This window comes from Trichomonas vaginalis, chromosome I (assembly GCF_026262505.1).
Source record: "Trichomonas vaginalis G3 chromosome I, whole genome shotgun sequence".
Classification (NCBI taxonomy): domain Eukaryota; phylum Parabasalia; order Trichomonadida; family Trichomonadidae; genus Trichomonas; species Trichomonas vaginalis.
In genome coordinates, this window is record NC_067203.1 from 5,780,814 (window position 1) to 5,795,531 (window position 14,718).

Below are 14,718 nucleotides of genomic sequence, written 5' to 3' on the forward strand. Positions count from 1 at the left end.
CAATTTTTTTTATGCACTTTAACATATAAAGTTGATTCCAAAGTAAAATAAACCAATTTAGTCTTTTTGAAATTAGTTTTTTATAGTGAGAATGCTACACCAAGTCATAATATTATATTCGAACTGAAAAACATGGATTTTTTGCGTATCTACGGTTAAAAAATTGAGAGCGTGAGAAAGTATTAAATCTGCAGATTATTGTTTCCATAAAAATTGGCTCAGCAGTTACAGACGACATAATTCAAGCCTTGTTAATAGGATCATATAGATTTGATGGCATATACATTGAAATCTGTATCCAAAACAAGTTTTCAAAATGGATTTTTTGCAAACGAAAACTCTCGTTTATTTTAAGTTTTTTTACAAGTGTTAAAAAATGATTTGATATCTTTTTCATAGAAACATATTTATTATAAATACAAACAAATCAATATATAGTATAATTAGAATGTAATAACTTCAGTTTGTTCATTAGTTATGCCGATGTGAATCGACTTCGTGAAATGCATGCCAGGAGACATTTTAGACAAGCATATAATACGTCCGTAATCAATCTGCGAGAACATTGCGTCAGTTCTCCACAAAATTGCATTAGGGAACTTCACCGACCAAATCATGTCAGTTTTCTCCGCTTTTGCAACAACTTCTTCTTCCATCGCCACGGCTATTTTACACTCGACTTGTCTATTATTTGCTTCGTATCTAGCGATCTGTGCGAAGCTTATTGCATCTCTTGAAGCTTGTCTGGATGCATTTGGATCATAGAACAAAACGTAAAAAGAAAATCTCATTTTTTCAAACATGAAAAATGAAACGAATTGACTGAAGAAATCTTCAATCTTCGAAGAGTAGTTAAGGAACTTTTCATTGGTTACATCCCTTGAGAAACAGAAATTAACAATAGCGACGTTTTGAATATGTGTTGGTTTCTCTCTTTGTAAAACCGTCGGAATTGAAAAAGTGAGTCGTATGTCTTTGTACAAATTCTTGAGCATTTCGCGTTTGTTTACGAGACTTGTTATATCATTTGATATAATAACAGCATTTCCATCAACATGTAATGATTTTGGAAGTGCTTTTTTGAAATGCCAAGAATAATTGAAATAATGATGATGACCTGTGGAATCTATCACTTTCTGAGGAAGGATAGAAGCATCTGTACCTACTATATCACCAAATACTCCACATGCGATCTCGTTTTCATGTAAAATCTTCTTTTCTTTTGTAACTTGGAACGTTGGCATCGGAAATGCCGAATAAATCTCTGATGATAAGCGTTTAGGAAGCTTCTTGAAACCTGTGAACTGATTGGCTTCGTCAAAGAAAGGATTATCTAATCTTGGAAGGGAAATAATTCTTTTAACAAGGTCACAGGAGGTATCAAGCCTTTTAATAGCCATATACACGTATATTGTCATCAAAAATAGTGCTAAAATGAATAGTATTGGTGCAAATATAAAAGTAAATAATACAGAATCACCTAAAAATGTAAGTCTGAAGTTAAATTCATAAAGTAGATCTTTTGCAGACTGCACAGTGCTTAAAGTGGTCGGAACTAACATCTTAAGAACGTAATCTAGGTTTTCTTCGTTTTCTTCTGATAGTAAAAGGTAACAATCTCTGAGCAAAATTGTTGTAGCATTGAAGAAATCTGAAAATATTGTCTTATTTATGATATCTAGCTTTTGTTTGAGTTCTTTTTCTTTAATTGTTGTGAAATTGATCATATTTGGATCTTCTTCGAAGTTGGTAATATTGTCATAGTTATATGTAACAGGATGGATGTACAAAGAGTTAATCAATGATGTAATTAACGAATATGTTAATCTGACAGATTCTAAAGCTAAACTGTTATTCAATCCTGTTGAATTACTCAAATATTGTGGTAATAGGAGGTTATTATTGGCTATCATTGGTACAATTTGACTGATATATAAAGTATTGGTGTTAAATTGTACAAATTTTGAAGAAACTGAGTATAAATCAAGACAATATGCATATGATATAAAGAATGGAAGGAAAGCAATGATGAAAAAGACCCAAAAAGAATCCTTATATTTGAATTGCTCTTCTGTAAGCCTAATATCAATAGTTGTAAGAGCTTCATATCTTACTTTCATCATTGATGCAAAGTCTTTGTTAAAATACATGGTCTGTCCTCCAACAAATTCGTAATATTTTGCCATTCCGAATTTTGCAACTAAAAATAGGATAAGAAATACGAAAAATGCAGCAGTTAAACAATAGAGGCATCTCTTGAGTGTACTTGATCCTTTTTGACCATAATTAGAAAAAGAATCAAATAAAACCCTTCCTCTCCAATAAAGCAAGCCAAATAATTCAGTTGATGAGTTAGTATTATTAACGTAAGTACCTGCTAGTGTTGCATTTTGAACTAATTGCTTCAAATTTTCAAATTTTCCAAATAGTGTCGCATTATTACTTATAGCCTTGATGTCATAAATAAAATCATATGAGTCGTTAATATATTGCACCAATTCTGCTCTTGTTTGGTTATCTACCGGATGAAGATAATAATATCCAGGAATTGAACAAGAGTTAATGATAATGGCAAAGATTTTGTAAAGGTTCTGAACTAAATTATACTTTGCATATGAGAAAGAATCAACATGAGAGACTGAAATGTAAATTAAAACGCAAACAAAAATAATAAGAATAATTATAGTGATCAAAAGTCCTCTTACAAGCTTGTAGTTAGCAGGATTATACTTAGAAATGCTTTCCATCCTTTCAGAAAAATAATCATCATTGACATCAAAATATTCTTGGAGTTGGAGGCCATTCTCTGATTTTTCTTCCTCTTCTTGTCCATCTGGTAGATAATTGTTCTGTAATTTATTGGTTTTTGTGAATAAAATATTTCCCAAAAAAGCGTCTATTCCGCCGATCACAGCGTTATGGCGTTCGAAGAATGGCTTGGCACGTTGAACAAGTTTCGATAGGTTTAGATAAACAATTTGAGACATTTTTCGGTTATTTTGTATTGAATGGAGCCAAAACTGCTCTTCTAGCTTATAACATCTCGAAAGAAGTGCAGAAGATATACCTTTACCCTTCGCTAATGTCGATGATTGAGCAACAAATATAATCGATCTTAATATTGAAGATAAATAATTATTTGTTGCGTTGAACATTGATAAACGCTGCGCAAATAGTAATAAATCCTTATGAGCATTAATATCGTATAATTTGTATACAATCGAAAAAACAACGAGCGATTGATTATCCGGAAAACAATTCATGACTTGTTCTGGAAAATCATTGGCAAATTTCTCTTGGTCAGCTCTTACATCAGCAACACAAAGGAATCTCGCAAGTCTTTGAGGTGAATAGTTTTTAGGATCAACAATTTCGATTCTTTTCAAAGTTCTTCGAACCCACCAACGTGACATATATGTATGCAATGTTCCTATAACAGCAAATGTTATCGCAGTAATTCCAATATCAGTTAGGGCCTTTTTAATTGAAATTTTTGAAGATGTTGAAGTGCAAATTACTCCAAGACATGCAGTTACTGTTCCTAAGACGATTCTTGCAATCAGTGAATGCCATGGTGAATGATATATAGGAAATTTAAAGATTTGGAACATAAAAATTGCTCCAATTACCATTAAAACAATTGTAAGAAAAAGTGTTGAGACTCGCTCTGTATTTGAATATTCTACGTAAATTAAACCGACAATGCATGCAATATAGTAGTAAAAAACGCCCATTGAAATTTCTATCATAGGAGAAGCGTATGGAAGCTTTTCCATGCGTGAATCTGTAATAACTCGAATAACTCCATAAATTGCAGCAGGTGCTGATAATCCTGAAAGAATTAAGATTACAATTGCATTTATATTGTCAAGAGCTATCAAATTAAACAATGATGATGAAAATCCGATACATATGCATGTAACAAATATAGGTGATATAATATTGTAAAAAGAATTAAACAATAATGACGGCATTGGTAGTATTGTTCTGGATTTTCGTTGGTCTAAACGTATAATCATTGAAACGACTGAGAATACAAATATAATGAGATACGTGTATATAGCTTTAACAGAGTAAATTGAATCAATATTAGTTTCATAAGTAATTCCAAGAATTTCTCGAAATATTCTGAGAGACTCGTTTTCTTCTTCCTGATTAGATCGTTGTAGAATCATAACTGTGGTCGCTATCGCCTGAGATAAAATCAATAACATATTTAAATTGGAAACAATATGCTGCCCAACTATTTGCCATGTACTAACTGCACCCAAATCATCAAAATATCGACAAAATATAAGGAATGGAGTTAATACTTCCGAATGAGCAAGGTAATTGTATCCAATCATTATGATTTATTCAAAGTTTTTTTATTGGAAAGTCTAAAAGAGTTGTTTTTAAACATATATCAATTAGTATCGGTATCTGAAATTGAATCTAATTTTTGTGAATGACTCAATTTTATACTTGAAAATTTTTTAAATTGAAAATGGTTGAAACATATATCGGATTGGTTTTTTCAATTAACTAAATTGACTGTGTTTTTTTCTTTGAAAATTAGCTATAATTTGGAGTTTATATCTACAATATATACATCAATTTGTTCAATCTTGTAATATAAAATTTTATGCCTCTTAAAAATTGAATATAAGAAATTAAAAACTAGTTGTTTTTAAAAATAATACTCACATATAGAAATATCCAATATTACTTTTCACCGGTAATTTCTCAAAATTTTAATAAACGTCTTACTTTTTATTGAACTAATTTGTAATCGTTATGATAGGGATAATTTGCCTACTTGTTCTTCGCCAGAAATGTAGCACAATTATCATTTTAACATAATATGACTTCAAGAATCTGCTAATTATTCGAATTCTGTAATGATCTTTGTACTAAAATGCATTAAATATGATATATTTTTAAGCTTGTCTACTCTGTTAACCAAAATATATTTGGATTTTAAAAATGTAATAAATTGCGCTTTTGACTACTGAATATAGCATACAATACGCTATGGCATAACAGATCTTTCGTTGGAGGCATAGATGAATAGATTTTGAAATTTTTATCATTATTCAATTATTTTGCACTATGAACGAATGTATATAATATTACATAGAAATTATATTATGTTTCCTTAATCATTGATCCATTTTTTATAATGAATCCTCATTTTGATCCAGTCCAAATAATTACTGAATGTTTTAAGCTCTCCAATTTATTTGAAATGATGCATAGTGGACAGGGAAATCAAATTCAAACTGAAGAAGAGCTGGAATTAAATGTTGTTCTCCCATTCTTAGTATTAAATGCTAAAGAATATAGACCAGTTTTCTCCAAACTTAAATCAAAACCATCATTTCGTATTCAGTCAATGATTGCCGTACACCAAGCTCCAATAGAACCTATTCCAGATGAAGCTCCACAACAAAGTATCGATTCTCTTACAGATGGACAAAAAGTTGCTTACCTTAAAAGAGATCTTGATAAACAAACTAGAGGAGAACCCATTGAATTATTTAATTTTCAAGCTTATTCTCGATATTTAGCAGATATCTTCCCAATCTTATACAATAGGTTTAAAGCGGAAGTCCCATTTATCACATTCGTTACAATCCTTCTAGGTATGGATGAAACAGCAATTTTATCAACATGTTTTGCATTTCCTCATTTCATTACACCATTATTCATGAGATTAACAAATCAAATCATCAGAATCAAGCTTGCCGTTCTAGCTCCACAATTCAGACCCATTTTATTACAGCAATTAGTCATTGATCCGAAAACTCTTTCAGTTCTTTACGTTCACTACTTTGGAATCAACTCTCCAAGTTTACTACTTGAAAAATTTGATTGCAATTTCCAACCACTTACAGAAGCAATTGAAAAATTATTAACAATCAAATGCGACACGAAAGCTTACTATCTTTGCATTGCAAGGATGTGTGCATGCTTAAGAAGCATGAATGAGAGCGAAGCAAAAGTTTTAATAAAATGTCCGGATACAAAATTTCTTTGTTCTCTTTTCTTCTACATCCATGTTTTCCCACCTACGTACATAAACACAATTATCGACTACATGTGTGCGAAGAAAGAATCTTTTATTGATATGATGTTATTTTTCTCGAATTTGTACTTTGACAACACAGATTTAGTTGCTCAATGGATCACAACTTATCTTGGAAAGAGTTTCAACACCATTTCGAAAGGAACTTTCTTCCATGAATTATCTTGTCGACCAAATCTCCCAGAATATGTGAAGAAATACGTTGACAACCATCCCAAAGCACTTTCCATCATTGGTAGTACACTCTCGCAGTCAGGACCTGATGAAGTTCGCGAACATTTCGCCAGAGCAATTGGATCTCTTACTGAAGTCACTTCCAGCGACTTTGAATCAATCAACAAGTTCATGCAAGCACTTTCACAGAACGCAGACCTACCAGATATCATCGAAGAGATAGTTTCCGACAAACCATTCTTTGATGTCCAATACATCAAGAAGAATCCAGCCCCTGCAACAGCTGCATGTCTTCTAGTAATGATGTTGAATTCACCAAGAAAGAGAGATATGTTACAGCACATTCCTGTCCGATTAATTCTTTCCGCTTGTTCGAAATACGAAGTTTTCTTCATCTTTTGCGATATATTGAGGACATGTTTTCCATTTGCTGATGATGAAAGGTTCCTTTCTCTTTCCATGGATGATATTACAACTCCTCGCCATCCACGTGAAGTTCTCGAGGACATAAGGAATAATCCAGACTCGATTTCCGATGAATTATACGAAGAATGGTCTGCTTGTCATTTCATTTCATCTTTTGACTTTGTTCTTGCGACATTGAAGAATCTTGGAGCTCCCATGAGATTAACCAATCTCCAATTTGTCTTCCAGCTGAAAGACAGTGTTCTTCATCATAAGAACTCTTTGAAAATTGTTTTGACATGCACTTTGGATATAATTCATGGAGATGAAAATGTCGAAGAAGCATCAGTTTGTGTTTGTTTATGTGATGCTGTTGATAGATTCAGCGATTCAAGGATAGACAGAGAAGTTCTTGGTTGGTTTATTTCCATTTTGATTCGTGCTCCAAAGAGATTCATTCTCATTTTGAGCAAAGAATTTCCTGTTTCTATGTCAAAGATTTTTGCAAAATACATCAAATTGACTGATAGTTTAGCCAATGAATTATTGAATGGAATTAACACGTTTACTCTCTCTAGATATCCAACTATTTTGTCATTGATGATTGCTTATAGTGAGACAAAGAACAAGATCATTGCACAGGCAGTTTCTTACGCTTGCCAAAGATTGGAAGCTCAGAAAGAAACTAATTTAGATAAAGTTGATACAATTTTGATTGTTCAGATATCAAAGATGCTTTGTGAATTGGCACAGATATATCTACAGTCTATACAATCTGTTCAACACTTGATTTTGACTTTCCAAGACAGATACGCAACAATTCTCTCTTCTCAACAAAAACGAGAAATGGATGAAACATTAAATAATTTGACTGCTTCATTGTTCAAGTATAACCTTTAAGTTAACTATATGTATTTTATTATTGTTTTAAATATTATTATAATAAAGTTGTTTCTTTTAGATATCTTTTCTTATATCTTAGTATATTGCAATCCATTGGTTACATAAAGCATTGTATATCGATGATCCATTAGGCTAGAACGCAATTCAAGCGCAAAATGATTACCTAATGCGTTATCAGAAGTACCAAATTTACTTAATAATTTGCATGAAGTATAATTGATTATATCATGCATCTCTAATCTTTGAAGCCTCATTTGAGTACCACTTCAATTAAATATGCCGAAGGTCCAAATGGCCTTGGTAATTTTCATTCATTAACTGATTTGGGCTTGTCAAAATATAAAAAAGTGTTGATCTACTTTAACATAAATCTAAATGGAAATTCTGATAAATTTAGAACATCTAAGCCCTAGAAACAAAAGAGATATGAACTTTTAAAGAATCAATTAACATTTGTCCTGAAGTGAATGTCTTTTTGGATTAATTGACATATAAAGTGACATAAATTAATAATTTTGACAAATAAAGTGTCAAAAATTAATAATGTCTGAAAATGGAGAAGATGTTGAAGAAATAAATCTAGATGAAGATGAAGACGTATATGTACCAAACGATACCACGTTAAATGCCAATGCAACAATACTCCAAAATATTGTAAATAACTATAATTTAATTGTATATTCTAAGCCAGCTCAATTAGTAGGGTGCTTTGTTAGATTATCAATTCCAAAATCGTTTCTACCCCTTTCAATACAAACAGTTTTAGGTTTCTTTTCTTCAGAGAACATTTTAGATATAGATTTCGAGCTGGATGGCTTTAATTGGAAAAAGAAACCCATATCTTTAGATGTATCACATCCTATATACAAAAAGCAATATATTGGTCGAGTTTACATAGAATCCGTAATTAATAAATTTTTCTCAGAAAATTACAAGCCAAAGCAATACTATAAGTCTGCAGTGCTAATTCTTTCATCTCCTGGTACTTCTGATAGCACATTAGTTAATAAATTAAGTAATGAGGGTTATGATCTAATTGCTGTTGAAAATGTATTAAAATACTTCAATAATAACTATGAAAATGCTCAGAAGTTCTTGATGACAGGAGAATGCAATGAAAATCATCAACATATTGCCTTTGAATACAATGATTGTCCACTTTTATATTTAACTCTTGAAATTTGTGAAGCATTCTTAGGAATTTACAATCACTGCATCATTTGCGGCGATGAAATCGATATGCCAGGCATAAAACCAACAACTTGCAAAAAACAACTTTGTAATTTCACATTTCAAGAGCTTGGAGTCGGAAATTCGCTATATTCTGAAATACAAAGAGATCAGAATGTTGCTGATTTGCTTCTTACGTTGTTTGCATGCGCATTAGATGATAAATATTATTTACCATGTCCAACTGAGTTCGAATTGACAAAAATGAAAGAGATATTCCAAGAATTACCTTCTCTTAAGACAATTATGGAGAATTGCCAAAACGATAATGACATTCAAAAATTTATTGGTGATGAACCCTTTAATTTAGTCAAATGGATCATTCTTTCAAATAGAGCGCAGATATATTGTCTTCCTAACACCCTCAAACCATCTATTTTTAACAAAGACTGCATCATGTTCATGACTTTTCTTTCATCACCACAAAAAGATGAAAATTTCAACAAATTGAAGAGTTCTTATGGATCTACATTCCTATTCCATGGTTCTCACCTTACTAGATGGCATTCAATTCTTAGAAATGGTTTGGTCAACGCAACTGGCACAAATATGGAAGTAAACGGTTCAAAGTTCGGTCCTGGCATTTATTTCTCACGAGAATCGGATGTTTCCCTTCCTTATGCAAGAAATTGCGAAAATAAATATATTAATTCCGCTCTCGGACGAGTAATTAGCTTAATGAGCCTTTGTGAAGTTGCTAAAACACCAGACCTTAAAGATCAAGGCCGAGTACATACTTTACAGGATGCAAATGCTGTTATTGTGAGATTTATCCTCGTGAATGTAAAAGGATCGTATGATGTAATAGCGACACCGCCAATAGATATACCAACCATAAAGGATGTCTTGGAATTGCAAAAATCTTCAAATTGAACGCTAATTATTGTTATATCGTTGTTTTTTTAAACATGTTATGTATAATATTGTCTTTATGCTTTGCTATCTACGCATTTATAATAATTGTTAAATCATGATTGAATATTGCAAAAGTGACAAAATTTTTAGGGTTCAAATAAAAATTATAAAAATTTTGATTACCGTAATAAGTTAAAATGATGGGAATAAAATGTCAAAAATCTGAACGACTGCCACTTTTTTATTTCACACAAATGCTTTCATCAATTTCTCGCAGTATTACACGCGTTGATAAGGCTGTCATCAAATGCATTGGAAATGGAAAATGGCTTTGCACTAACAAAAGTGGTATTGATATTCTTTTATCAACAGATCATTCAAAACCAGCAGTTCGTCCAGGGCAAGCAATCCTTATGGCATTAGGCGCATGCTCATCAGCTGATATAAGAGCTGATCTTGAGAAGCAAGGCTACAAAATCAAAGATATTTCTGCCGAAGTTATTGGAAAGTTTGATACTAAGCCAGCAAGACATATGAATGAAATTGATATAAAGTTCACTGTTGATGCAGATGGTGTGTCACAAGAAAAAGTCAATCAAGCTGCCCAAATCGCTCTAACTACTGTTTGCCCTGTTGCAAACACTCTCACAGGCGAAACAACTCTTAAATACAAGGCCACAATTAAAAATAATTAGTATTTGATCATTTTCAATAAAACTTTCTTGAAAAAATATTTTACTTATTTTATTCACATAGAGCTTAGTATTATACTATCACCCCATATATGTGATTATCATTTGCTCTAATCTTTAACTTGATATACAATAATTTTATTCATAATTTTGTTTCTATCATTTAATGCATTCAATAATGAAATGAAACTGATACAAAATAGCATATTTCAAGCGGATACTAATGAGATGGGTAAATATCTTGATATCGAATGGAGAATGTATTAATAATCTGCTAATATTGGTCAAATATCTAGAAAATCAATGATATTACTGATTGATGATATATTAACATTATCAAATTGGGATTTTAATTTTCCATGTTTAAAAAAAAACGTTCTAAAATTTTCAGATGTTTAGGGATAAATATCAAGCTGGTTTCTTAAATCTTTTCTATTCTGTTGGATCAAAACCCCTCAGCATTTGGGAACAGCACGTAGAGAATGGCTATATCAAGAGACTTACAGACCCAGACATCAGATCTTGCGTTCTAGAAATCGTTAGTACAACCGTTAACAATACATATATTACATGTCCAATAGATCCAAAGGAGGAGCTTGCAATTAAGCTTCCGTTTTTGGTCTTAGTATTGAAGTACTTGAAGAAATACTTTACATTCGAAATTCAAGTACTAGATGATATGAATATGAGGCGTCGCTTCCGCGCATCTAATTTCCAGTCTAAAACACGTGTCAAACCATTTGTTTGCACACTTCCAATGAGACTTGATCCAGGCTGGAACCAAATTCAATTTAACTTGAGTGATTTCACTCGCCGTGCCTATGGTACTAACTACATTGAGACTCTTCGTGTCTCTGTATATGCTAACTGCCGTGTTAGACGTATTTACTTCTCCGATAGACTTTACACAGAAGATGAAGTTCCACCAGAATATAGACTCATTCCAACTAAACCAGAAGGAGAAGAGTAGAATGATTATTAAATTTATATTTTTTTTTATTAAAAACTTTAAATTAGAAAACAAGAAATTCAAAGTTTCAATTAGATAACATATCAGACATCTTCTCTATTTAAGTCTGGTTAAAAGGGGAAAGCATCGTCGACAACAAAGATATCGACCAAAATTGTTCCCATTATGCTTGGCATATGAAGTATAGTAATAGTGTGTATGGACTCATAGAATGACTTTCGTTTGATTTCGAGATATATGATGATCTTCTAAAGTATTTGTATTTTACTTGACAGTGCAGATATTTTATCGTGTTATGAAAGTTAAACGAAAAAGATTGCTCAAGACGAGCAAAATTCCATGTTAAGAAAGTAAATTATTTATTGATTAAGCTGCTTTCAGGTATTTTTGAAGAAGCACTTTATTTGTTTTTCTTTCTACATATGTGCATAAAATATGCACAAATAAGGATTAATAAATAAAAATATTTTTCGAATTGAGTAAATAAATCGTTAGATATTAGATTTTATTAATCGTTTCTTCTTAAAATGAGATTGTGGTAATAGTAACTGTGTATGATAGTTGGAGTGTTGTTAAATTGCGCGAAATTTTGATAAGCTTTAAAAACGATTTATAGTATGTTCAAATAAATTAAAATTTAATAATATGCGATAACATCGACTGCAAACAAACGATATTAAGTGATTGATGAAAATCAATATCAATATTTAAAATTTTCGAGGCTTTTTTTACTGAAAGCAATTGTTTTGGACATCTAGAATGAAGTTCTCCTTATTGAGTTTCTCCAAATTTTTTCCATTTTAGAAAATGACTAGGCAATTTTGAAGAAAATGATAACGTTTTTTTCAATTATCGATTTTTTTTGGAAAAATGAGGTTAAAAATTTTGAAAATTTAAAATTTCAAGAGAAATAAATCATTTTTATTGTGTTCTAAAACGCTAAAGCCTTTTCATTTTTGTCATTCTAGAATTTTTCTCCTAATATATGTCAATTATAGAGCAGAATCAAATAATTATTTTTCATCCGTTTAGAAATCATAGTAAACATCTAGAAAGTAATCAATACTATCATGAATTTATTCACAGATGCATGTAAAAAAGGTTACATATATAATTAAATACGCATTTATTCAATTAAACAAGAATGAAAGAGGGAAAATATATTAAAACGTAGTACCGATTATATCCAAAAGGGCTGAGTAATCAATTCTGTCCTTTAAATCCGGCCAAATATATCGATAGAAAATGATACTCAGATAATTTATCAAAACACCTATTTCATAAAGCAATTGTGGGTAGAAATACTTACTTTCACATTTAAGAATATAGAAGCCTAAGAAACTAAGCGCATATACTTCAGAAGGAAGAATTCCTAAATATAATAATATATCACCCCAAACCAAAACATTTGCACCTAATGCTATCATGTAAATAATTCCATAGTGAGGATAGTAACCACGTATTACCGTGTATTGAAGAACAAATGAATAGAAGAAACCAAATATATGATAAATCATCATTTCAATATCATCATAGGAATTTTCTTCAAGATGTTTTATGATTCCTGAGCGGAATGTGAAATATAAGAATAGTCCACTTGCAAAGTAGTTTGTATATTCAATCAGAAAGCAATGGCTTCCAAGGATATCAATGTTTTTGATCGAAAAAAATAAAATAAATGTTGTAATTGACTTTAATAATGCTCCAAAAGATGCAAAATAGTATTGAATGAATAGTAATGCAATTGAGCCTATAAAATGAATGCATGAAAGAACCAAATATAGAGTCTTTAATTTTTCAAATCTGGAATCAATGTTAGGGCCTGGATTCTTGATTACAAATGAGTAATCAATAAATCTGTTCTTGCAATTTATTATTTTTGGATAAATAATCATGTTCTCTGTAATTTCAACTGTTAAATTATATGAATTGTTTTTGTCAGGATAATATGTTAAGGGGTATTCTGGCTTTCTGAAACACTTTTCGTAACGAGGAATTGAGTGTGCTTTGTCATTTAAGTCAATTACAGTATCAGTTAGAAATTCTCCTGAAAGATTTATTTCTAGGATACTTCCATTCCAAACACCATAATCTTTGAATTTCTTTTTGGATCTTGTAATGTCAATGAACCCTGATCGTACAAGCCTGTCTTTAGTTATACGTGAAATCAGCATTTTTTGTTTGATTTTGGCAAAATTTTTGATTGTCAAAAAATTAAAATGAAGCCACATATATCCTAATGAATTATTTTTGTTAAAATATTATGAATCTCACAAATTTTGAATATATACGACCCGATTTTTTTTTCCATTAATAATTAATGCTCCTCCATAGGTTAGCAGTAAGTAGAATTCCTCGTGTATATAAAAATAATAATGTTCCGGTGCTGAAGGCATTATCAACCTGGAACCAAATCAAGAATATTGTTATGAAGATGCTTATTTCATTGCAAGTAATAATACAGCTTATGAAGTTGAAGCCAAGTTCTTGAATCCAAATACAATGAAAGTCACTAAATCTGTCACAGTAAATAATCCACTTGCAGTAACGTATAATGAATCTACATCATATGTCTATTCAAAAGTCAAATGTCTAACGAAGTTAGATGGATGCCAACTTCAAATTGTTCCATTTATTCCAACCGAAATTAGTTATTCCGAAGATAAATTACATGATTGGGATGCAGTTGCTGTTAAGCAAAAAAGACAATTAAATTATTTTTCAACAATGGCATCAGGATCATTTTCTCAAAAAATAAAATATAACACTCAATATAGGGTTTCAGAAAAAAAATTAACATTTGTTACTGAATCATTGACATATATGAACATTAATCCTTCAATTAAGAAAATCATGAATACATCAAATAACGATAATATTTATCTTATAGTTAGAACAGAGAAAGATCGTCCTAGAAGCGAAGCAGCACAATTTAATGGAGAAATATTCATAGAAATAGATGAATCTAGATCTTATATAGCGTATATCGAAAAAGGTAGAAACTATAAATATAATATAGAGGGTAAAGTCGAACTAGAATTTTTGAAGACAGGAAGTCCACCAGCAGATATAGAAAAGATGCTCTTCGCTGATGATTTAGAAGTAATTCTTCTTGGAGAAGATGCTGTTAAAACAACAGATCAAGTTAAAGAAGATACAAAGAATACAGCGGACAGCAGCAGTAGCTTCCCTGTATGGGCTATTGCAGTTATTGCGGTTGCATCTGTTATTGTCATTGTCTCCATTATTGTTGGCGTTATTATTTGCGTTAAGAAATGCTAGTTTTCTTAATATTAATATTGTTTCAATGCTAGTATTAAACCTTTAATAGTTGAAATTCATAATACCAATTGTTCTGAAATAAAGGAGTGTGGTGTCTTCGTCTGCATGGCGTTACAAAATGTTCTATGACGAATGCAGAA

General features: G+C 31.2%; 7 protein-coding genes across 7 annotated transcripts; 5 read left to right on the plus strand and 2 right to left on the minus strand.

Moving 5' to 3' along the window:
* Positions 1 to 398: 398 nt before the first annotated feature.
* Positions 399 to 4,395, minus strand: TVAGG3_0936040 (uncharacterized protein; the record flags this gene model as incomplete). Its single annotated transcript, XM_001315637.1, has 1 exon — positions 444 to 4,346. One exon carries the CDS (start codon positions 4,344 to 4,346, stop codon positions 444 to 446), a length of 3,903 nt encoding a protein of 1,300 aa, XP_001315672.1.
* A 766-nt stretch (positions 4,396 to 5,161) lies between these two features.
* Positions 5,162 to 7,579, plus strand: TVAGG3_0936050 (uncharacterized protein; the record flags this gene model as incomplete). Its single annotated transcript, XM_001315638.1, has 1 exon — positions 5,162 to 7,546. One exon carries the CDS (start codon positions 5,162 to 5,164, stop codon positions 7,544 to 7,546), a length of 2,385 nt encoding a protein of 794 aa, XP_001315673.1.
* Positions 7,580 to 8,092: 513 nt separating this feature from the next.
* On the plus strand, positions 8,093 to 9,652 carry TVAGG3_0936060 (NAD+ ADP-ribosyltransferase protein; the record flags this gene model as incomplete). Its single annotated transcript, XM_001315639.1, has 1 exon — positions 8,093 to 9,652. One exon carries the CDS (start codon positions 8,093 to 8,095, stop codon positions 9,650 to 9,652), a length of 1,560 nt encoding a protein of 519 aa, XP_001315674.1.
* A 231-nt stretch (positions 9,653 to 9,883) lies between these two features.
* On the plus strand, positions 9,884 to 10,360 carry TVAGG3_0936070 (YhfA family; the record flags this gene model as incomplete). The annotated part of the gene is made up of 1 exon (XM_001315640.1): positions 9,889 to 10,329. The coding sequence occupies one exon, from the start codon at positions 9,889 to 9,891 to the stop codon at positions 10,327 to 10,329; it is 441 nt and encodes a 146-aa protein (XP_001315675.1).
* A 330-nt stretch (positions 10,361 to 10,690) lies between these two features.
* Positions 10,691 to 11,341, plus strand: TVAGG3_0936080 (regulation of cilium movement involved in cell motility; the record flags this gene model as incomplete). Its single annotated transcript, XM_001315641.1, has 1 exon — positions 10,718 to 11,296. The coding sequence occupies one exon, from the start codon at positions 10,718 to 10,720 to the stop codon at positions 11,294 to 11,296; it is 579 nt and encodes a 192-aa protein (XP_001315676.1).
* Positions 11,342 to 12,228: 887 nt separating this feature from the next.
* TVAGG3_0936090 (uncharacterized protein) lies at positions 12,229 to 13,589 on the minus strand (the record flags this gene model as incomplete). Its single annotated transcript, XM_001315642.1, has 1 exon — positions 12,460 to 13,470. The coding sequence occupies one exon, from the start codon at positions 13,468 to 13,470 to the stop codon at positions 12,460 to 12,462; it is 1,011 nt and encodes a 336-aa protein (XP_001315677.1).
* Positions 13,590 to 13,617: 28 nt separating this feature from the next.
* TVAGG3_0936100 (glycoprotein 38 family) lies at positions 13,618 to 14,598 on the plus strand (the record flags this gene model as incomplete). The annotated part of the gene is made up of 1 exon (XM_001315643.1): positions 13,799 to 14,578. One exon carries the CDS (start codon positions 13,799 to 13,801, stop codon positions 14,576 to 14,578), a length of 780 nt encoding a protein of 259 aa, XP_001315678.1.
* Positions 14,599 to 14,718: the final 120 nt, after the last annotated feature.